At 38.1% G+C, this 25,670-nt stretch overlaps 1 protein-coding gene across 1 annotated transcript in view; it reads left to right on the forward strand.

Moving 5' to 3' along the window:
- Window positions 1-25,670, forward strand: part of EBF1 (early B-cell factor 1) — a 281,018-nt gene that overhangs the window by 248,421 nt on the left and 6,927 nt on the right. The window contains exons 10-13 of the mRNA XM_009333536.1: window positions 16,805-16,870; window positions 17,472-17,649; window positions 19,211-19,390; window positions 23,046-23,240. Coding sequence (XP_009331811.1) covers window positions 16,805-16,870; window positions 17,472-17,649; window positions 19,211-19,390; window positions 23,046-23,240 — 619 coding nt within the window. The remainder of the gene's footprint in view (window positions 1-16,804; window positions 16,871-17,471; window positions 17,650-19,210; window positions 19,391-23,045; window positions 23,241-25,670) is intronic.

Below are 25,670 nucleotides of genomic sequence, written 5' to 3' on the forward strand. Positions count from 1 at the left end.
GGGTTCCCCAGCAATGCTCTTTTGTGCTGGTATGAGAATGCAGCCATCAGGCTGAGCACCCTCCTCTTTCCCATTTAGACTGAGACTGTTACCACACTGATAATCCTGCTATCTAGTGTCATGGGACATAAAAACAGGCAGAGGAAAGTTCCATCTAGCTCCATATCCTGACTCCAACATTTAGCAGGTATTTATGGATCAGGTATGAGAATGAGGGTTAGTACTGAGTCATCTGTCCCCTCGTATACCCTCTTGGTTTAATGTGTTTGTTCTGAGTATCTTTTCAAGCTATTTTTTCAAATCTTTAAATCAAGGGAAATTGCGGTTACGTATGCAGAGGTATTATGTGATGGCCTAAAAAAAAGTTACTGCTTAAGGACTGAACAAACTCAGTGAGGAAACTAGTATCACTATGCAGGGTTAGAGGGAAACAGGATGAAGAGGACCTTTTTTTTTTGTCTTTGGGTAATTCCTTCTGTGCAAGCTTGAAGGTTGGACCTCAAGTTCAAGACTCATTAATATGCCTCGCACAGAGGCTGTATGCAGCAGGGGTTGGCACATGTCGACTTCTGTATTTGAGGCACTGATGGTTCAATTCCCAGCATCGCTTGCTGGCTCCAGGATCATAATCAAGGACGCAGTGAGTCTCTGTGCTGGGTGAGCACTGCACAGCGCTCTTCCCCATGTCATTAAACCAGGAAGGGCTTTGGCAGTATTCCACTATAGACAATTCTCAGTGGCTACTTAGAAGAGAGTTGGAAGCCATATGGCTTCCACAGTGGAACCACGGGCAGAGAGGGCAAATGTGTGAGAGAGACAGAGAGCGAGACAGCAGAGAGGAGAGCAGCGCTCAAAGCTTTCAATATCCTTTCCTCCATTTTCTCCATTGTCCTGCCAGTGCATCGTCAATTTCTGTTCATTAAAAAGCTTGTACTTACGCATTAAATAAATAAAACAAAACACATTTCTATAATTGCTGCTAGGGTTTGTGGCCATTATTCCATTGAAACATTACTGATGAATTAGAGATCTTTCAAGAAACAGAAATGGTTATAATTTTTGTGTTCATAAGGCATGCAGTCCTTCCCATGAACCAACAAGAGCATTCTGCTGTGTGACTTATCCCTGCAGTCAAGGAGAATTGTGATGAGAATTGTCTCCTCCCCTAATGAGGAGAACGGGAGCACCTGGGAACCAGGGTCTTTGGACTGCTAGACTGACAGTTAATGTAGAGATATGTTTAAAGTAGAAATGCAATATATAGGTTCTGGAGAAAAAAGTGTGGGAGCTGATGTTGGCAGCTGGGCTATGGAGCCAGCTATGGGGCAGAGTCCTGTTCCCTTCTTGTACAGAGCAGGTCAGGAAAAGCAGCCAGTGCAGGGTTTTCACCAGCAGATGTGCATGTCTGTACATACACACATGCACGCACAAACACATGCACCAAGAGGAGAGACAGGCAGTACAGCGGTGGTGGGATTAGCACCCAAAACTTGGAGTGAGATCAAGTACCAGGAGTGTGCTGGGCAGTATAGTCTTTCCTTTCTAATACAGACAGGAAGCAGATCAGAGGAAATGAGATCTGTGGGGAGAAGTGAAAGAAATACCATGATGCTAATGTTAAGAAATCGTATCGTTGTCCTGTAGGAGCAGGCTGTAGAAAGCCTGCCTGTGGAGCTGGGGAATAAGCCTGCACGTGTGTGTGCAATTTCCCTGTCTCATGTGTTTGCATATGTGCACACAAATACACACGTGTTGTTGGTTCTTGCATACAGAACTGCAGTGGAAATCACTAAAGAGTTCAGATCACAACAACCTGTTGAGTCTATTTAGGTTCGTTCATGTAACTACCCTACAATCCTTAAAATAAATCCCTGGCAGATACGTTGCGATTCTGCAATTTTGTTAAAACTCCACAGCTATAGCTGTAAAACAGTTTCAACTGTGAGCTAGATTTGAAACACATCCATCCTAAATGATTTAATAACAACGATTCCTCTTTATATGCAATTTCCTAGAATTTATTTGCCATTTTCACCACCCTTACAACTCATCACTTGTATTTAAATTAAGCACAAGATTGTTCACTCTGTGTTTGAGAAGCAAGTCATTGCATCGACCCCCTCCATGTTCTGACATCCTCTCCCTCCCAGTCTGTTGCTTACATGCTCTCTCTAAGAGACCCCTTATCCCTCCTGAAAGGGACCTTTACTTCTGGTTTCTCTTCATGTAGATGAAAGTGGAGTCTCTCTCACACAGGGGCCTCCCTGCTGAGCAGAGAGCACACGCAACCAGGCTCCACCTTCCCTTCAGCTCCTTTTCTCTGGTCAGTCATTAGACCCCCCAAGACATATCCCACCTCCTCATTTGGGACACTAAGAGAAGACAGGTGGTTATTAGGAACCAGTGGCTGGCAAAAGCAGTCGTCCCATATGAAATCCCGCAGATCTGCCCTTTATCCATTGTGACACAGGTATTGTTTATATTGCAAATAAGGGTTGTCTCTAAATGTGGGTGGGTTGGCCCAGGCTTGCTAGCGGAGGTTAAAATAGCAATGAAGACAAGGCAACTCAGGTTTGCTGCTTCAGACAGACCCAATGGAAATCCCAGAATGGATCTCCATCTGCTAACTCAAGATACTGTATTTTAACCTAGGTTAGTAATTTTCAGCTAAGAAAACACATATTTTAGGTTTTTTTCCACCCAGTGTAACAAGAAGGTTGTTAGAAAAGTTTTATACTAAGTATGGGCAGGAGGGGGGAGCATGTGAAGAGGAGCTGTTGGAGTTCATCTGTATAGCAAGGAGGGCATGAGATGTGCTTGGCGGTTTCTACACTGTACTGTAAAATTTATAGGAATGTGAGACCAGAGTTAAGGTTGGTATTGAACCCTTAACAGTAGGTTTTTTTTCATTTCCTAACAATTTGTGCATTTAGTTGGTTGAGGGGCTTGTTTGGGTTTTTTAGGTTTGGTTTTCGATTTATCCTATAGGAAATATTCAGGGAGAGAGTTTCAAAGCTATTGAGAAGACGATGACCAAGATACCTGAGGCTACTATGAAAGTATCACCCTTATGGGGTGGTGCATGTCAGAGGCATGTCTGGGAATATGCAAAGAGTCTGAAATGAGAGAGAGCTAAGAGACAGAGCCGCACTGCTCGCTGAAGGGCAGAGCCACATACAAATGGCTGGCAAGGAGCCCTTTCCTTTCTGAAGGTCAACAGTGTGCATACACATTTCAGTGAGTTTTCTTTATAAGTGGGTCAGCATTTACTCAGCAAATGATTAGAGCAGATGGTGTAATTTAGAATCTATGACAAAACTTTTAATAGATCAGGGCTAACACGAAGACAAGGAGCTCTGCGCCATTCTCCATTCCTGATTTCTGCTTTGCCTTGGGGTAAAAATCATGCTTGGGGTTGGATTTTCTAGTTTTCACATTCCACCTGAACAACTCAAACCACTTGTTTGAACATCCTGTAAGAGGGATCCCTGCATTTTTCTATTCCTGTATCCTTATTGTTATTGTTTTTAAATACAACAATTAACTGAGGGTGGCAGGATGATACCAAACAGGTAAACACGGTCCCTTCGAGGAGCAGAGCTTTTGAAGGAAAAAGCCACAGTTTGAAGAAAGTTACAAAGGCTGCATTTGTGTATTTTGCTCCATGGAGCTGAAAATATCTAGTAAATTGATCCCGTGGGAGTAATAAATACACATTACTTTATCTTGTACTTCATGTCCTATACCCCTGAGCCTTGATAGAACAACACCACTTAATAGACTTAAAAAAAGAGTAATTACAGTCATTGGTTGTGTGATATTTCAGCCCTTCCAGCCCTGCCTGACCTTCTAATTTAGCTCACCGTGTCTAACTAATGCATTTATATTCATCTTTTATGAAGCATGTGTAGTACAAAATTGACTTTGCAGCCTTTAGCAAGCTGTCTTACCAGGTTTAGGATCTGGTTAGTACAGCGTACTGTATAGCATATGTACATTTACAGCAGAATCTTGCATGCATATGGTTCTGATCAACTATTACTTTTTATCCTTTTGGAAATAAAATAAAAAATATTTATTCCATTTCATCCTCCCCTCCCCTTTTTAAAGCTTTTATTCATTGCGGCATTATTTACAGCTAAACATGCAGGCAGAAAGATGCAAGCATTTTTAAAATGATTACCACTAATGTTTCTACTTGTCAGAAGTGCTTAAATTTTCCTGCACTTTGTCTAAAAATTTAGCACTTTTACCTTCTAAGAATTACAAATTTATAAGATCTTACCAAGCTGATTTACAAACACAGCTGACAGTTTATGATGAATGATGTTGCAAAATGTACAATATGTTTCTCTGTCATTTCTATGCATGTATATATTAAGAAGAAGATTAAGAAGAGAGAGAGCCCCCCTCTGAAAGAAACCCTTGAGTTAGAGAGCACACGCACAAATCTCTCTCCTGCGTTTCCTCATAACTTCCTGCTCACTTCACTCATCCAGTAGAGCACAATTGTTCTCTGTGCATTTTCTCCCACCATATGGTATCCTCATTACCATACACTAAGGGTCCATATGGGGAACTTGTGAAGTGAACTGTATTCATTTTAACTGCCAGATGAGCAGCCTTTTGCTTTGCAAGCTTAGCTTAAGTCATCTGCTGTCTTTATGTTGTTATGGCAACACAGCACCAATAAAAAATTCTAATCTACTGTAAGTGTCTGGGATCACAGTATTTTAAATGCTTGCCGTAACTGTCCTCTAAGTGAAGATGCTTGTTCTTTTAGTATGACAAAGGGTTATTGTCAACTCCAGCAGGTGGCAGTAAAGAAATGGTTTCTTTTTTTTTAACCTTTTTTAAAAAAAATTATTTTCCTTTTTCCCTATCTTCCCCCACCTCAAAAAGTCATAAAATTACACAACATGCTCAGTCCTCTGCATTTCCTAGGGTTTCTGATGTTGAGGTCGGAATTGCAGGTGATACTTTTAAGTTGCAACTCAAATACTAATGGTAGTAAAGTATGAAACTGTGGTGGCAGCTCATGCACTTTATTGACAGAGATCCAGGCTCAAGTACCGCTTCACCAGGATTCGGAAGCCTCCAGAACCACACAGGCAGTTCAGTTTTGGAGTGGTTTTTTAGCTACGATTCCAAACTCCTGAATCAAACACAAAGCTAATTAAGAATATCTTATAGTAATCGAAGTAGGCAGCAACATCCTTAAATATAAATAATTTTCACCTCCACAGGCCACATGATATGTTGCATCTCTGTCTCTCTGTCTGTATTGAAAGTGAATGTTTGTAGTCTCAGTTCATCAGTTCACATTAGCCTCATGCTGAATATTTAAACACAGAACAATTTGAACACACCATGAGGAGAGACAGTGACTGCACTTTCACTTGGAACAGCAAGAGCTCATCTAATAATAATTTAGTAAATCAGCCATTTAGTGGCTCAGTTGTACACTGCATTGTGCCAAATAATATTCAGTTCAACTGTATGCTGGTGAAATTGAAATTCAGACTCAAGTCACATGGCACTTTTTTGCTCAATGGAGAGATGAAATGGAAAATCACCCTCCCAATAGACTGTTTGAATGTAGTGATTTATCAAAAATATAGCAGAGTGACAATATAAACAGGATTTGGTTGTATGTGGTACAATCTATTCTAATTAGGCTTTTATTATTGTGGTTTCTTCTGCACAGATTATTCGATAATTCAGGATCTGCATTTACATCTCCAGTTTATTTTATATATGGGCAGAGAGCAGATATGTGTAGTTACTGTGTAGTTACAGCCCTTTAAGGCCCAGTCCTGTGGGAAGAGTGGTGAAACCTTTATTGCCATATTTCGAGTCCTGGCTCACAGGGAACACCATGCCCTTAGGAGCAATGGGGAAATGCAGCTGCTGCCTTTCCTCCTCATGAAGCGCCATGTATGTTACTTCATAGCATGAAAGCAATATCAGATTAATTTCTTTTCCTTGTTTAAGGCTATCAGGATTTGTAGGGAGTGGTAATACCTTATATTAGACTAACTGATCTAACTGGAAAAAAACAGATAAGCTTTTGGGCACCCAAGCCTTGCTTCCTGCGTGCTGACTGTACCTTTTCTCGCCTGTATCAGTGGGTCTAATAAAAGATATTACCTCACCCTACAAAACTTGCCTTGGTTGTAACCATAGACCATTGTGACTTCAGCCAAACAGCTATGCTTTAAGGCTGTCTCTGATGAAGATGGGGGAGAGAGAATATTTTCCTAGAAAGTATGTTGTGAAGTTTAATTTGTTCCCATTAAAGTGGTGCTTTGAGATCTTTGAATGCAGGGCATTGCAGCAGTGTGAAGTAATGCCTATAATCTCACCTACAGTTTCCATTTCTAGCCTAGTTTTAGGTGTTATGCAGTGGTTTACGTGGTGATGTAAAATATGATTGCCGTGTATTTCTCACAACACAGTCCAATTGAGTAGCAGAAAAAGCATCCTCCTAACCATCATGATGCCATTTAGCAGAGAGTGCTGGAAGCAATAGGATGCCTGTTGCCGTAATTCTTCTAAGAAATACAGAGCTTCACAATCTATACTCAGCTGCTGACACTTAAAAACTCAAACATTTTGGTAAAATGAATCAAGCAGTAATGTTTCTTTTATGAGATCTCCTCACGGGAAGGGAAGGTTTGGCACCATTTGGAGATCAGGCTCAGTGATCCATCATAGCAAAGTCAGCTGTCCTGGCGCGTCGCATAGGTCACTCGATCGAATCAGTGGCTCTTACAACTATATTATTGCTTATGGAACAGTAATTGAGGCACCATGGTTAAAAATTACCTGGTCTAATAGGCAGTGAACAATTTGCACTCAATACAATTATAAGCCAAATCATTCATTTCATAACACTTGGACTAATTTATTTGTTGACCTTTTAATATCCATAGCTCTTCAGTGGTATTAACTGCAACTCAGACAAAATCTCTTGTTCATTTTACTTTCATTGATTTTTTTTTCCATTGAGGCAATAACAGTTGTTTGAGTACAACCTTTTCTTTCTGTTGTGAAAGTCAATCATGTAACTTATGTTGATATAACTCAACTGGACTGAAATGTCCTCTAAGTACAATAGCATACAATCTCATGCTACTTGTATAAACACAGATATGCATTTTGGATTTATTTTAAAGAATGTTTTGGAATATATTTGTGACTACAGATGACAAATGATATGCTTGCTGAGAGGAGAATGAAAACAAAACAGAGAAGCATTTTTAAATCAGTGCCACATATATGTAACACATCTTTGTTCATATATTACGGGAGATCTAAGATACAGAAATTTTGGAATTTGTCTCTGTTAATTTTGTTCTTTAGGATGACCTAAGTGTCCTTCCTAATAATGCTATATTCATAATTTCATCTGGACGTAGCATCTTGCCTCTTGAAGTCCTAATATTTTACAGAATAGAGGTGCTTAATTTTTCCAGATCTGAGCTTCTGACAAATGAAATGTGTGTAAAAGCATTTTTTTAATAAATAGGAAAGAAATAATACTATTTTGATAATCTGAATTTTATTTTTTCAGCTTTAAACTAGCATGAGAGCTAAGAGTGTTTGATGATCAAAAAAGTTACAGAAATATTGATGCATTTTGAAAAATCATTGGCGAGTTTTGAAGCACTTCCATAAAATATGTAGCTTAGTGACAATGGTAATCTTTTCACTCACCACTGAAAAAGGAGCCCTAGGTTGTGTAAAATGGTGTGCCTGCTTTTACATTGGGAGGTGTACACAGAAAGATAGTGTTATCTCTGTGAAACATTGGATAAATTTAATTTCTTAAATAGCTGGTTATTCAACATTTATACTTGCTTTGGATAATTTCAGCTGAATTTTTAAGGCTGTAAATTAAAAATAATAGTATCAGGAACAAAATACCTTTTGTTTCTGATAAGAAAGTTGAAATATTTTTATAATATATGCTAGGAGGCACTTCATTGAAGTAGTCTTTCTGAGCCAAAGCCTCTTTGTACAATAAAATACTGCAAGTCCTTTGAACACATAGTATAAAATATAATTGTTACACATTTGGCATTTTATGCTTCCCTAGAAATTACCACTTGGTATCTACACCTAATCTATGGTCTGCCTTTTCATTTCAATTGCGTCTGAAGTGGTCCTTCGTTGTAATGAGAATGCCCCTTTCAAGAGACTTCTTTTAATTATACCAATGATAAAATGTAAGGGAAAGTAGTCATTTGTAGGGGTTATGACTGAGCAGTGTTTTAACCATAATACTAAAACCTACCAACGTTATTCCAGTCTCTATTTCAACATTTTTATGCACCCACTCTCCACAGAACATAGTGGAATATCATTGTAGGTCAGAATTTCAATGCGTCTTATTTTTCAGTTTTCCTCCTGCTATTAAGAGTAACCTGAACTCTCAGTTTCTAACTACTAACACTTCCTACCCGAAGTGTACAATCCAGAAAAGTGACAGTTTCACAGATCTTAATGATATGCTGGTTTTTTTTGTTTGTTTTGGTTTGTTGGGGTTTTTTCCCCTTCATTAAAAGAAAATGTAGGTGGGTCTGTAATTGCATATAGGTGAACACTTGTTTTTTACAGAAAATAGCTAGTTTGGCATACTTAGATATTTATATGGGTAAATGTATTAATAAAGACCAACTCTGAAAATTAAACAGACAAAACACATATGTACAATTTACACGTTAATTGCTAGATAGCTCTGCTGATTTAACTCAGCAGACATTCTTGCCTTGCAATACCAAACATAATTATATATCTCTATAGATTTAAATGCAGTCAAGTGAGTTATGCCACCCAATATATTCTAGATTTGACCTAATGGGGGAACAATTTAAAAGTGATACAACTTGACCTGTGTTTGGAAAGTCTTTGTGTATACAAATGATAGAAAATAGATATCAGCCTGTCTATTTGCCAAGTAAAATGTTTTTCACTCTTACAAATATATAATTGGCTATCTACATTGTGCCACACACAAAATCACAAGCCACATTTAATCTTTCTTTAATCCCCAGTATTCCAGGGAATTTTTTTAATGGGCACAATAATATGATCTGCAGAATAAAGCTTCTGAAACAGCCTGTGCAGTATCTTTGAATGACGGTCTCAGAATTTAGTGCCTCTGTTCATTTTTCCAAATTCTTTTTAGGTTTACTTAAGTCCAGACCCTTCAAATAATTCAAAACATTATTCTTCTTCCATAAGGGGGCTTTGACAACTTTCCAAGAATATATGGGTATAAAATTATCAGGAGAAGACTTTGAGTAATAAGTCTTTTTTTTTCCTTTTTTGTTTTGCAACTCTCATCTGCAGCTGTTTTCAAGAAATAGGAATGTTAATACTATGAAGAGCAAAGAAAGAGCTATCAGAAAATCTTACATATGAAAAAAACAAACAAACAAACAAACCTAAAAGCTCATTAATCTCAATAATGAACATCTGCTTCAAAGTACTGTAGATGCTGGTACAAATAGTTTGGGGTAAATTTTCAAAAAGAAATGCCTGAAGTTCCTATCTGAGATTGCTTTGTACATGTGTCTCCATATATTTTGCCCAGGGACTGAAGCTAGCTGTGGCACATAAGGAAAATTTAGAGTTTAAAATGTGCTTTTAGGTCATTGTGACAAACCTTTGAGGTCAGATAGAAGAATCTAATGTTATAATTTGTTTGTTCATATGTTCATGGATAAATCAGGAATAATATTTTTGTTGTCTAGATAGATGGGAATAATATGAGTCACTGTAAACTGGGGGGATGGAGGAATTTCTGTAAAGGAAGTTGGTGAAGAATTTTTTGTTAGCCATTGAACTGTGTTTATGTGGACTTATCCATTCATGATCTGGTTTGTATCTCATTTATTTTGTCTTCTAATGATTCACTGGATCTGAGAAACTGATCATAGTATGAAAGATGGGATTGCATAACTAAGGAAATGTATGTGCAGAAGAACTGGTCTTTACATGCTGCGATAAATACCACAGCCTTTTGTACAGCATGAAAAAACATGTTTCCTTTCGTGATCTCGCTATGTTTCAAAGTGATGGGATCTGTCCTTAGATCCTCACAGTGTGAGCTTGCAAGATAACCTGTGGGAAATGCTGTAGAAGATGCCAGAGAATTACCATAGCGTCAATTTCTTAATGATACTGTTAGTGAGTCCCAAATACGACTGACATCTACCAGCTACCAGTTGATGTGTTGTAGGATGTGAATAGATATAAGAGGACAATGTAGTAATATCTACCAGCCCTGAGCTGTGTGCCTGGAAGGTAGATTGGCCTCATGAGTTAAAATTTGACAACTCTGAAGGCTTCCTGCAGGTAGCTATAAATGCCTTTTTCTGGTAAACTTAGGGGTCTGGGGCAAGACATACTGTAAACATCCTCAGGAGAATCAAAGTTCTACAGCTATCTGAGGGACATAGATGTGAGTCATGTAATCACTGTTGGATAAAGTCCCTAAAAGAAGTGATTTAAGCACTGGCAGGATGATTTTAGTTCTGCATATCTGCTTTCACATACCCACTCTTCTCCCTTTGACTTGGAGATCTAACATTAGCAGAGAACTCCAGAGCTTTTAGCAACAAAACCATCCAAATTACTTGCCAGATGCTTCAGTTGATGATAATATGGTGGGAGCATCCAGACTCTCAAATGTCAGTTTATTCAAAGAGTTATTCCAATGCAACTATATTAATGCTAGTTTATTCCATGCTACTGTGTATCTAGATGAAGTACACATCTGTGCTAGCTACTAATTCTGTTGCCATTGTTATATGCCCATCATTTATGGAAATGAAGACCAGCAGCATGAGTGGTGTGGATTAAAGAGGGAGGCTGATACCTTTTTTTAGTATCTAAGTACATCATATTAACAGGAGGATAATAGGGGTAAGATGGGAGACTTGCAAGGACAGACTTACAGGTGGTCATCGTAATTTTGTTCCTTTGTCAGCAGTATTTGCAACGGAGACTGTTCAAATAGGGTGTGTTTTCCCTATTGCTATGCATTTATCACCTTTGTGGTTAAGAGTTGTTTTAATCATCGATTCTCAATGTTTATGGCTAGATGCCTGCTCGCATTTGCACTTCAGTGTTTGTTCTTTCTGCTGCCTCATATAGGCTTTCTATATTTTATTTATAAGGTTGGCTCATCGTGGAGCAGGTGGTAAGGTCATGCATGACTGTTTTTAGTGCTGTAGATTTAGGCTGTGATTTTCAGTTTGGGTGGAGGCTGATGAAACTACAATGGCTTGGAAAAGCTAAGGTTCTAGCTCCCACTGTAGACTTATTTTCTGGAAATTGCCATTGAAATTCAGTGACAGGAATTCAGTGCACTTCCATCCTCTAGGCAGTGGTAAGCAGGTTTTTTTTACACCTCCAGTGAAGTATATTGTCTTTCCCTCTCATTTTGCCTTCCTGTCTTTGTAATATCTATATAGTGTTTACTTCTTCAGTATGATTCAATTATAATATATGGAAACAATTCAGTTGTTTGTTTGCTAGAGAAGTTTTCATCTTTGTGTGAGTAGAAATATCTTTTTAGTGAAATGGCCCTGTTATTTTATACTTCCCATTAGGCTGGCATAGTTCCCTCAGTTTTACAGTAAATGGAGGATCTTTACATTTGGAATGGCTTTTATGAGTCTTTATAAAACTATAATTGCTGAAAATGATACAATAATGCAGTGCTCAGTGTAGATGTGGAGAGATGGGAGGTTCTGGACAGGCCGAAACTCTTGTATACCAAGCGATGGCTGGCATTTTATATCTGTGGCATCCTTCTAAATGGCTCTCTACCAAAATGTTGGTTTTGCCTTTACACTTGAAAGAGGTGTTCACAATTTTGTCTTTATCTTTTAAAATATAATGCATATACAAATTTTAAGTATAAGTTTAAAACTTAGTTCACATTTATAGTTTCACCCATTGAAAAACAAAGGAAAAGTTTCAGCACAAATTATTGTAATTTTGACTTGAAATTTCAGAATGTGACCTTTCCAAGGTGAAGAAGGGAACTGGAGTCTGATGTTCAGCATTTTGACTCTTCAGAAGAGTTTTTTTCTTGCAAGTAGCCATGAGAGTAGGAAGTTAGAAGGCAGAGCCAGGAGGTCAGACATAAGAGTCAAGGAAGTATGAATGACATCATCATCCCTAAGTACCCTCTCAGAAGATGAATGAGCTCTCTCTTGTATTACAATGCTAAAGAGCATTAGAAGGTGATATGATATCTAGACAACACATAAGATAAATGCCTCAGAGTATGCTAGAACAGCTTCCCCCACACACCCTCCACAAGTACATAAATCCTTTGGTGGTCTCAATAATACAATATGTGGCTGATGAGTATTATATATTGTGGTCAGCTTGTTCTTGACAAAATTCATTTAGATTTAACAACTACCTTGAACACTGTCTAATTTAGTTACTTAAGCTGAATAACTCAGTGTCACTCTAGATACCCTTTAGCTGACTAGACTCACAGTCCTTTTGGGACACGGTGGATTTTTTTCACTAGTTGCTGAATAAAAAGTAAGCAGATGTCAACAGAAGAAATATCTCATCTTTTTTAAAGCTGGCACTAAATGTATTTATCGTGATAAAACTTGACACAAAATGTTCTTGTCGTGATAAAACTTGAAATGCAAGTTTCATGATCCTAATGAATTCCTTCTGAAGGGAACGCATGCCACAAACAAAACACACAAAGTTGCTGTAATGTTCGTTCAAGGTACATTCTGTCAGAAATGGATTCAGTCTGAATTTCAGTCTTCGTGCTTCAAAAGCACAGTCATTCTGGTATGATTTATGTAATCTTTCCTAAAGTAATTTTGGAATATGCAAAGTTGCAGCAGACTTCACTACCCAGCCTCCTCTTTTGCTTATGCAAACACCCCCTTAGTATTTTCAGGAGGAAAATTTGACTAAAATATTTAATTGCATTCCTGTTTCAAAAATTAAAAAAGTAAAAATCCCTCAGTAGAAAATCAACTTCAGTTTGGAATAAAAATGGACTCTGGATCTGTGGTGTGTGTAGCTGGAGGGCAGTGTTCTGATGCATCATATTTAACCACTAAAGTAATCTTTCCTCTTTTCAATATTTACACAGTTGTTATTTTTATAGAAATAAAATGATGCTCATTTGAAATAAAATGCAAGACAAGAAGACCCTTACTTTAGCTCTAACTAAATGCTGCAAAGTCCTTTATTCTAAACTAAAAGCTGTCAGACTTTTAGCATTAATAGAAGAGTGGATCTTTCTTGACAAATGCCCCCATAAATTAGATATTAGCTTTAGTCAAACTCTGTCTCTCTCAGGAAATATTTCCACTTGCATATTCAATTGGAAGGACCTTACATGATGCCCACTTACTGCTATGAAAATCTAGGCTTCTGAGATGAAGGCAAAGAAAAATTTCTGTGAACAAAAGAATATCTGGAATAACAGACCTTGAACTTACGCAGAGATTTCTTTTTATAGAATGTGAGTTTCCCTCACTTTTTGATATGTCTGTCTGCTGCTCTGTCCACCTGTCTATCTGTTTATCACCATTGCAGTGGTAACATACAGTATCAATCGGATTTTAAAAGACATAGATCTTTTATATTAGCTGTCCTTTTTTATAATACCTTTTACAAATTTAATCAATGCTTTTTAATATACAATATAGTTTAAGTGCAATATACAATAAATATTCAAGCTTCATCTTAAACATGCTCTAGCCTTTAAATTGTTAAAACTGCAGTGCCCTTTCAATCTACTTACATAATGTCATAAAATATACATTTCAAGGTAAATGAAGTCAGCTACTTCAATTTAGTCCCTCAAACTGGTAGTAAATGAGAGGTTAACACTATGGTGCCAAACCCATTATTGAGTAAATTTAGCACCTTGGACAGCTCTGTAAAATCTTTATTGCTTTCCTGACCTGCTCGTCATGTTCTGTCTATGTGTTCAGTGGCTCTCAGCTCTGATTGAAAGGCAATATATTAGATCCCGAACACAAACATGCTCGGGGGCTGCTTCACTGTGAGCGTAATGACACGGAGGTGAGAACAATTTTCTGGTCACCGCAATCCAAGCACCTTGCAAGGTCTGTTGCTCTAACTTACAGAGGACTTTTGGGGCTCCTCTGTATGTGGAGTCGTAACAGTAGCTTCTACGGTAATTTAAGCAGAGCTGCGAAGGGTTTAAGATGCATTCAGAAAACAAGAAGTTAATATCTTGAGCATGTCTGTAGTAGCATTTTATTGTGTAGTTTTAAAGCTAGTTTGTGTCTGTAAGAACTACCGTCAGCTCTGGAATAGAAGATACCACTATTTGACACAGGAGTTTTTGTGTAACATCTACTTTGTATGATCTGAAAATGTCATAAACAAGAAATGCTTTTATTATGTGAAAATATTGTTAGAGAAAGAATGAAACTCAAATTTACAGACACTGAAAATTATGAAAAATATATAACCATTGACTGGCTAGGAAAATTGAATGCTACTTGTCAAGCATATTTCAATAAACCATCATGACAATTAGTTTTATTTACATGCAATATGATATGGCATCAAAGAACTTCCAATGTTTAAGAACTGGAATATATTTGATATTAGGTAGAGCAGCTGTAAGATTCCATGTAATTACCTCATTTTTTAACATGGTCCTCAATCCAATCCCTTTTTAGATGCATTCTAAGGTTTTTAGCTCAGCATTACATAAATAACTATGATTAGTCAGGTAGAGCAGAAATGACTATTTGAACTTTCTTTTTTTTAGTAATTTGGCATAATGACAGCTTCGGTTAACAATATTCCAAAGCAGTTTGAGGGCTCTGTATCACATTCTCATTTTCCATCAGTGAAATATGTAGTGCAAACAATTTCTACTGAAGTGAAATAAATCCTAGTTTGCAAAGTCAAACACCTGTGCAGTAATTTTCCACCTAAAATCATGGGTTGAAAAAGACAGCATTTTCCAGTAACATCTCTGTTCTTCTCTAGTTTGTATCTTCAGTATGAGGCAAAAAGGGCAACTCAGTGTTCTGATGATTTTGGAAAAGCAACAAGGATTGATTGTACCTGGATGTTGTTATAGTCTCTCTGTCCATGATTATACTACTAACTGTTGTGGTCAAGCTACACAAAAAAAACCCCCCCCAAAAAAACCCCCACAACAGAAAAAAAAAAAAAAACCAACAACAAAACAGAAAAAGGCTGTAGCAGCTTAACTCCTCAGAATCTATTTCAAATGAAGTGATTTAAAAATCCATCAATTATAGATTACATCTCACTTCATATGTGGAAAATAATTTAAATGTGTGTTCTGAGAGAGGGGTGCGTGCAGCAGAAGGCAAGCCTAAATGTTTACTGGGAGTACAAAAATCCTCTATCTCATTTTTGAATTTAGGACATTATATATGTCATAAGTAGTTACTGCAGTATGACAACTATTTTATCTTATATTATAGAGAATTTAAAATTGAAAAAAATGCTAATATGCATCTAAAAGCTTGTCATTTGAAGAGTTGTTCAAGGATTTTTGAAGAGGTTATGGTGACAGCAAAATGAACGCAATTATATCTCTATTTTCTGATCAGAGTCTACAGTATATGAAAATTGAGCATTACTGTTTCTTTTTGGTATAAAATATGGCCATTGTGTAAAATATTTTAAGTTTAAAAGTTTAACTTTGTAGAAGACTGTAAAATCTTTAAAACTGGTACTATTTTTGTAAGCTACCTGCAGAAATATACCATGGTGAATAGCATCATGTTAGTATATTAGAGCAGTACTTAGGGGCTGGGAATTACAAAAATATATTGTTTTGCTCAAAGGACAGTCTCAATTGGTTTTGTTCAGGCAATTGGGAATCTGCTAGATGCTTTGAAAGAATAAGAAAAAAAATTTCTTCTAGGTTAATTCTGCAATGCATTTTTACATTTTCTGTCAGAATTGTTCATAGAGATTTTTCCACACTGTAAAATGTAAGAACACAGGAACTGCTATTATTACTTGAATGCCAGTTTAAAATACTCTAAGAAATATTAAGTGAAAAGGAACAAATAGGAAAATGGAGAAAAAAAAATTGCCCAAAATGGAGAACTAAATCCCAGACTATTTTAAATTCTGCTGTCCGTGCAGGGAATTTTTCCAGGAAACACTGCAGCGTACTGGGCCATTCTCTCATACTGCATGTGTTTTCCTCTTGTGTGCATCGTTTTATGTACATGGATCCTACCCTGACCCATCATATCAGGATACAAACCAAAGAAGTTGAAAGGTTACATTACCAGTAGCATAGGACTGATTGGATATCTTTTGAACGTGGCCTGCTGGGTAAGGTCACAATTCCTGCAGTATGCAATTAAGAATAAAATAAACACATCGAAGGGATTCATAACATGCTCTGAATGACATTGATTGCAGTAATCTAGTAAATGACCTCAGGATTGTATTCTGCAATAAACCGATGAGTGGTTTATAGTGCAGATGGTAGAGGCAATTGAGTGATGTATTTTATTTTGCAGCACCAATGATTCTCACCTTTTGACTTGATTAAGCGTGTGTGTGAATAGGATGAACTAGTGATTTAACACCATTCAGTGCTTGCTGAGAGTTGTTACAATTAAGGTGTACCTGGTGGGAGGAAAAAAAAACCACAAAACACGGTGCAACTAATAGAAGACTATAAAAGATTCTAATATTTGTTTTCCCCCACAAGGAGTTTATTGAACTCAGAGGAATGCATCTGTTTTTATATTGACAGGAAGTAATACTTAAGAGGGCTGCTGATTTAGTAGAAGCACTCTATGGTATGCCACATAACAACCAGGTAAATGCATTCTACTTCAGCAATTCTAAAACATGGCTATTTCTTAGATGTATAGATAGATCAGGGGCTAAAGGTATATGATAATACAATGTGAGACAAGAATGAATATAGAGGGCAATGTCATATTTGGAGTGGGGTTTAGTTTGCTTGCTTGCTTTTTTAAAGGGGGTGAATTTAGAGCTTGTAAAAGCAATGCATTATTAACCCTGGAGGCATTTGCCCACTTTCACCAGACACTATATAATATGGGCAATGATATGCATTATGTCTTGCCACCAGTGATTTTTCAATCTTGCCCTAAAGATAGCTTTAAGGTGGAGTAAGTCTAGGCTCCAGCCCCGTTCTGCCAGTTGGTCTCGTTATACAGAAGTGTGGCCACTGGGACTGAAACTTCCAACTCTCTTACCACAGATGTCAGGAATTATCACGAAGGCAGCAGGTCTTATAAGCATCAGCTATCAGTCAGCCAGCTGGTTTAGAAAGAAAAGCATCTAGTTTTTGCCTTTGGACAGGGAAATGTTTCATTTTAGTGTGTAAGAAAAGGTTTGTCAGAGTCACGTTGGAAACTCTTTTATTCTTTTTTTTCCTTCTTATCCTCTAGGAAATAATCCTGAAAAGGGCAGCAGACATCGCAGAAGCACTCTACAGTGTCCCCCGCAATCACAACCAGCTCCCCGCCCTTGCTAACACGTCAGTCCATGCAGGAATGATGGGAGTGAATTCCTTTAGTGGTCAACTAGCTGTCAATGTTTCTGAAGCCTCACAAGCCACCAATCAGGGTCAGGAGAAGACTCATCTTCCTCTCTCTACGAACCTTTTCTGATAAAAGTCAGGGAAACGTGCACAGCAGTGAAAGAGTGATGGTTCAAAACTGAAGGCTAGGAGCACGTCTAGACAGACACGATCACACATGCATGCACAACCTTTGAGTGACACAATACTGTCATGAGATGGGGCTTTCTTTAGTGACTTTCGCCCCAATGTGGGAAAAGCATTTCTGCATATGGCTAAATAGTTTTTCTTTCTGCTCGGAATAACACTTGTATTTGTGTTTAAATCCCACTGATTTTAAAAGGATTTCTATCGACTTGAGCATGTACTTAATGTTAAGTACTTGCTTATATATTTTCCTGAGCATGGATGATCTCTCAGGCTGGGCCCTATGTAGTGTTTCTTTATATATTTATCCCTTGAATATTTGTCTGGTTTGGTTTGGTTTTGCAAGAGACATAATATTGGCACTGATTTTTTTTCCGGAGTTTGAGACTCTTCTAAATTTTGAAACTAGCAAAAAATAGAAATATTTACAAAGACATTTTCAGAGCTGCTCTAATTTCTAAAATAAAGCATTTTTCACTTTGTATAAAATCAATATTGTTTTAATTCCTACAGTTAAAAAAAAAAAAAAAATGTGAAGAACATTTTGGTAAAATCCCTTTGCATTTTCCCCTCTCCTTTGCTCAGCCCTATTTATTATCCAACTTAAAAATCCACTTTAATGAGGACGTATTAGAATGAGGCTGTTTTCTGGAAGGGCAGACAAAATTATATTGCATTACACTAAAAAAATATAAATGGTTTTTAGATTAAAATATTTTATGAATGTACTGTGTGGTAGGAAGAAAAGTTGGCATTTTTTCTTCTAGGAGTGAAGGTGCATTTTGTATTTCTGTGCTTCTAGAAAGAAATCTTCCCTTTTGGATATTTGGAGATGAGTTTCCCCAAACATCATTTCCAGAATTAGGTAGAGATTGAAATTTTATGTTGGTGCCAAATTTGATAGTCATTTTGTACCAACATAATGATCAGACCAGAGCAAAACCACTAAGGATATCGCACTACCTTGAGAAATATACCCTACATTTTCTAAAGTGTGCAGTGAGCATCCAATCTGAGATGCATTACATGAGAGAGACCTCAGAAGAGAGTTAACAAAAATCACATGCTTTTAAGTACATACCTTAAGTCGGTAGGTAGTCCTCACTTTGAAAATGTAGGTCATGTTTACTCCATTTCCTACAAACAGCTCTTTTAGAGTGAGTGTTCCTATGATACCCAATGGTAATCTTTGCTTGAGAGCATGGGTTGCCTGAGGAGCTGTGAAGGCTGTAGCCTCCCTCCTCCCCCTTTGTGCTCCCATCAGCAATGACCTAGGCGGTGAGGGTTTGTGATTTGGGTTACCTGGTGGTAGTGGTGCTCAGTTCTGGCCCTCCCCGTGCACACCATGGCTGGACTAGGCTGCTGGCTTGGTAGCCCAGAGTTACTTGCTTGTAGCTGTTTGTGTAAGAAACCATTCTTGGGCTAATATCAATTTCTAAATGTATTCCCTCCCCACAAAAGGTTTTACTCGCAACTCAAGCAGCGTGTCACCTCATGGCTATGTGCCAAGCACCACCCCTCAGCAGACAAATTATAACTCTGTCACAACAAGCATGAATGGCTATGGGAATGCTGGAATGTCAAATTTAGGCGGTTCTCCAACCTTTCTGAATGGATCTGCTGCCAATTCTCCCTATGCCAGTGAGTATTATATGGTTTTTCTGTATTTTGCACATTATCATTAGAAGGAGATGGTGACTTTTCTGTGATACTCAATATTTAGTTTCTATGTTGAGCGCTTGAAACAGCTTGGTCCTTTCTCTCCTCTCCAAGGCACTGACCTTTGAAGCACTTTGCAGACATTACTGTTGCCAGCAATGCTCTTCTCTTTTTTTTTTAATTACTATTATTATTATTATTAGGGAGTCTCATAAGAGCTTAAAAAGAATAATGTCTCTCATGATTTGGGCAAATAGTTTCATAACTTTCCTTATACTCTGTAAATAAGAAACACTGTCCCCAACATTGCTGGAAAGCAGGGATGGCATAAGTGACTTAATGTCCGTTGGAGTGGATCAAAAGTCAGTTGTCAGTACACAGCTTTTTGTTGCAGTGGGTATGAAGGGAAGCTAAGGATATTTGCTGCAGGAAAAATAGTTTTTTCCAGCTGTAAGATATGAAGGGCAGAAAAGTTTACTGTAATAAGACTGACATTTCCATAAGCTGCATGATGATGTTTCTGAGACCTCTGAGAAAATAATATGTTCATAACCTTTATAGAAATTATGAATTATTATTGGGCCTAAACTTGATTGCTTATACTCCATTTGCTTTGCAAGTCGGTATTATATTGACTTCACTGAGAGCTTAGTATTAGTCAGTAAAATGTGACAATGGCTCTTAGAGTTTGTGTTTTAGTGTCTGTACAGTGAATGCCACAAAGATGCAAGTCATACAAATCATCTATTCCATGGTGTAAAGAGCTTATGGTGTACAATCCCAGTTATGGAAATATTTATGTGTAGGACTAACTTTCTGCATTTTGATATTAAAGGTTTGGTAACCTGTTTAAATATAAATACATTTCTATTGACAAAGGCCTATGAACCTCTTCTGCAGCCGCTCACACAGCTCAGTAGTCCCTATTCACATGAGATAATTAAATGAATAGGACCTGCCCAATTCCTCTGATATTACTCATGTGGCATAAAGGATTCCATTGACATCTGTAGAAAGCTGCTAACAGAATCAGGCCAGAAGGTCTTGTCATATAAATAGGTTTATAGGCTGAGATCCTAGCATGGACAGGACAAACGGACTGCTGAACATACCAAGGTCTACGCAGCAGATCTTAAGTTTAGTGGTGTAACAGCAGTAATGAATTATTTTGAATTGCATTCCTAGAGCTCAGAATTAAAAAGGTGATAGTAACCCCGATTTAAAAAATTACCTCCAAGGCTTCTTAGCTGCTGCAAATTTAGAAGAAAATATTTACCCACATAACTAGTACTTATAACCTGGGAATTGCTAACCAGTTATTATTTTTGTACTCTAATAACTATGTAACAAGTAATGTTACAGAGTACCTTACTTATTAAGTTGAATTTACTGTCATAGAATCTGTGCACTCTGAATTCATAATGTAACATGATTGATGAGACATCTCTTTTTGGAAGCAGATGCCAGTAATACATTTAAAATACTCTAGCAGTGTATTATTTCATATTTATGAACGAGTCCTCTTTAGAATAGCACTTGGCTTCCCAGCCCTGGTTTTCTATTCTACTTATATTTTGGGAGGTTTTCTTGGTAGATCTGTCATTCTGCTAATGTCTAATCCATTGAATCAGAAAATGCTTCAATCATGACCTGAAAATTAAAAGGTGGCATTCTTAATTAAATCAATAAACTAATTGCTGTATAGTAGCAATTCAATTTAGGTGCTTTGATTGCTCTCCCTTAGCAAGTACTTCCAGACATAGAGTGACTTCAGACTAAGATTATATCTGTCAGACTGTGAAACTTTGAACATTTAATTTCCATTAATTGATTTCCTCAGTGTTAACAAATATGATATCAGATTCTCAAATAAGAACTTAAATAGGGTGATTTTTATCTACATAAATGCAAATAAAAAAATAATTCAAAGCCCAGATGATAGGAATTTTACTCTATAATATGTAATTATTCATAGACCCCTCATGTATATAAGCAGTTTCTAAACAGGATGAAGAATGAAAATATGGGATCTTACTATTGGTCCTTTCCTTTTTTCTGTTGGATAAGAGAGGAAACCGGCAATGCTGTCTGAATATAAAAGTAATTGGCTTTATTTTCATGAAAACAAATTAACTTAAAACCTCAATGATAAGTACATGAACCAAAGATATTTATCCCACTATATAGTAAAATAACGGTTTAAGGATATATGTATTTAAAAACTGAACCTCCTATTTAGCAGGTTTGCGTTTTGGACAATCAGTTCAGTCCCTTAAAAAAAGGAGAGCCTTATGTCTACACTTATTCAGAAAAACTGAAGACTCTCATTTTATTCAGTCTTGTAGTTAAAGCCAGATCTTCATGTGATGTAAATCAGAATAGCTTCATTGCTTAGCTATTCCAGCTGAGATTCCAGTCGATGGCTCTGAATGACAATGTTGTATTGATTGTATTCAGACGGTGGTCATAGACAATTATTTGTCTTGACCATTAAAAAACAGACTTTCATTTTCAAAATTTTCTATCTTGGGTGAGATATGAAATGCCAGCTCCATTCCTGTGCATAAAGAAGATGGTCACGTGAGAAATACGACTGTTTTTCATGTCACTGAGAATTCCTGGGAAATCCCCACAGCAGAAACTTTCCCAAAGCTGGTGGATACAGGGAAGCTGGAGACTGACTTGGTACTAGGAGGTATAACACAGAAAGCATCTGTGGCCATTGTGAGAAAGTGGTTTCTCCCATTGGGAGATAAAAGAAAAGCACGATTTCTGTCAGTTATCCACACCTTTTTTTGTGCAACAGACACTGAAAACACTAGTGCCAGGAGACCAAAGGAGTAAAAAACTGTCAGAGCGGCCATCTTACTGGTTGCTTCATGCTGGACAGCCTCCATATATATGTGTGTGTGTGTGTATTCACATCTTTCAGAGTAACTTGTTTTAAACCCTAGTTCTTGCAGGGTTTGAGAGAGGAAAGAAACCCAAACATTTTTGCTGACTTTTGACAAGCAGGTTGACTGGGTCACCACTAAGACCTCTCTACCTTCTGCAAGTTTGCTTGAAACCCTGTAGGTCTTTCTGGAGCCATCTTGCTACAAGGAAAGCTTGGCTTGAAATGCTGGTTTTGGAGGCCAGTTAAAAACTCAAGCCTTTCAAGTTAAAAATTCCAGATCCAGATTTGTACTTTAACCACTCTCTTTGCCCATCGGTTTTGTAACCCCTGAGTTACCTACACAGTCTGGATTTCCTCTTATCCACCTACACAAAAACATTACAAATTCGGACCAGGGCAGTGGCTAATGCCAATCACTAGAAAAGTTTGAAACAGGATGGCAGGACAGGGTTGTTGTAAGAACAAAGAATTGCAGTGACAGAGAATTAAGGGTGTGTTTAAGAGCTCCTAGAATTACTGGTCCTGAACACCTGAAAAACAAAGCAAAGCAAAACAATTAGTGGATTTCCTGTAGTGATTGATCACACTTTGTGAACAACCAGAAATCTAACTGCAGTAAAGGCCTTGGCCATTTGAAATTAGACCCAGTGCAACCAAGAAGGAGAATTCTCTTGTTTCTGCAGCCTGCTGATTATCTAATACTAAGGAATGCCTTTTGGGGGGGGTCTTTTTTTCCTCTAGTTGTGCCATCAAGTCCGACAATGGCCTCCTCCACTAGCCTCCCCTCAAACTGTAGCAGTTCCTCTGGGATTTTCTCCTTCTCACCAGCCAACATGGTCTCAGCGGTGAAACAGAAGAGTGCTTTTGCACCTGTCGTGAGACCGCAAACTTCTCCTCCTCCCACCTGCACCAGCACCAACGGCAATAGCCTGCAAGGTAGGTGAAACCAAGTCTGGAGCATAGATGGCTGCTCTCAAAAGTGTGAGTTCCCGGCACCTTGTGAGGCTCTAAGCGACACTGAGTTGTCAAAGGGGATAGAAGACAATGGGGGATCCCTGGTGGTCTCTGTCCTAAAGTTTCCTCCTGTAAAGAGTAACTGGACTCCACCACCAGCCCACCTAGTACCATGCAGGTGTTTGGCAACCACCCTATCTCTAACTCAACTAATACTGCTGAATTGAAAGGCTGTGTCTTTTAAAGCACAGACCTACTGTTATGATAAAAACGAGTAATATTTCAGCTTACTAATACCATCCTTTTTCTTTCTTTCCTCTCTTATTCCCTGTTGTCGTCCTTTATCAGACCAGTCTTTTGTGGACTCTAGCAAGTACTCCACTGCAGGGTCTCTCCAGGGGCTGGCCTTCTCCTGAAGTACGTCACTCAATCTTCCCTTCCTTTTTTTCCTTTGTCATAGTACACTTGTGCAGAAATCCTACTGAGAGCAAATAGACCGTTACAGAGCTTGGCACAAACCTCTGCCTTTCATAAATAGAAGACACATTACAAACTAATAGCAGCATTTTCCAGTTTAACTCATACCAGGGCAAACATTAGTTTCCACTGATTAATGTACTTCTGTGCCAATTGATTCCATAAATGGCACAGGGCCTTTTTGAAAGCCTCTTCAACTGTTGGTATCAAGGGGCTGCTCCTTTTCTGCATCCCTTCTCCTCTCATTACAAAGTATTCCAGCATTAGCACCTAAATATGTTTCGAAGTGTTGATGCAAGCCAAGGGAGTGACAGACAAAAGCTTGTCAAACTGAGGATGCTGCAAAGACCAGCTCTGCCCATTTCATTGTTTGGTTCAGCCTGTTTTACAACACTGTGCCTAAACCTTCCTGTGTAATTACCTCACTACATTTTAGTGTGCTGAGAGAGACATTTTCATGCTCGCTTAGACTGAGGAGTTTCCATAAGCAGATGCAGCCAGCTGCCTCCAACTGTGCCAGAGGTGGGAAAGATTTTGCTGTATGCGTTGTCCTTCCCCCAGACCTGAGGTCTGTTTTCCTTTCCACGTGCCTGGGCAAATTATCCAAAGAGCATCGAGCAGGGAATAAAATCCTTCATTTTTAAAGCTGTGTTCAGAAGGAGCTGTGCAGAGCCGGGGGAGGATAGTTCCACAGACTCCACATGTCACTCTACGGCCTCTGGAAAGAGAAACACCAGGCTTGCGGGCATAATGCTGATAGCACCATTAACAGCCAAAAAAATCTATATGCAGGCAGAGTGGAAGGAATTCATTCATAAAAGCTGGGATCTGTTGTGACTAAAGGAAAACATTGTCCTCAGTGCATGTTACACTGGTGAATTGGGAGGAGGAATCCTTACAGAGGTACACACACACAGAAATTGTGAAAATACTAGGAGCATATAAGCAGAACTTGGATACCTTCGGTCAGGACTTTGTTATAAATACAGACTACGTCAGGAATAAAACACAACAAAATTTTCAGATGAGCTGTAGTGTTTAGGAGATTAATTTTTGTGTGTTTTAAAAATTTGGTACTGCCGACATGCTACAAATTTTAGAGGCAACAGCTAAAAATGTTTCACTTCTGTATTAAAAAAATAAAAAAGGAGCTAAGAGTTGACTCCTAGAAGCTTTTGATCATGTTAATGTTTTTTTTCTTCTCTTCACCTTGTCCCAACCTGCTGCTGCAGGTGGAGAGAAAAAGCGAGTAACAGGAGAAAGCTTTTTCAGGCACTGTTTTTCCTTTCACATGACACAGAATTCCCACATTCCACGTATTCTGTTATGAAAAGCAATTATGGAATGAGCTGCTAGCACCAGACACAACTGGGGCTTGCTGTTTGCCTCCTCATTATGTCACATCCAGATCTGTAATGCCCAGAAACCACACAGATCTGAATGTTTCCCCTAATTTTTATTTAGCAATTCAGTTTTCATAATAGGAATGAGACACCAAGAGATGGTTCATTTCTAGGTCATCGCTGAACTTCTTGGTGAGTTAAAGACCCACAGCCTTTAGTCCCATGCCTTCTGACACCACCTGAGGCTTGTAATAATCACTCAGAAATGTACTGCCTGTTGTGCCTTATTGCTTAAATAAACAACCATGTATAAGGAGGCTGTCTTATCTCTCTTGGGCTTCTGGATACATCAGAAAGCAATCAAGCTTTCCTTGTAGAGCTTAGATATCAACAGAACTCACTAAAACAACAGCTAGGCTTATCTGTTGTTCTCTTTGCCATGCAATTTTGTAAAACTGAAAATATATTATTTCTGTAATTTGCTAGCATCAAATGCAAATTAGTATATGATAGAAGAAATAATGCCCATTGGTGGGAGTTTTTGTACTCTCTTCCCTCCTTTTTGGAGCTGGTGTGATCTCATACCTACACT

This window comes from Pygoscelis adeliae, unplaced genomic scaffold, assembly GCF_000699105.1.
Source record: "Pygoscelis adeliae isolate BGI_AS28 unplaced genomic scaffold, ASM69910v1 Scaffold431, whole genome shotgun sequence".
In the NCBI taxonomy this organism is placed as follows: Eukaryota; Metazoa; Chordata; class Aves; order Sphenisciformes; family Spheniscidae; genus Pygoscelis; species Pygoscelis adeliae.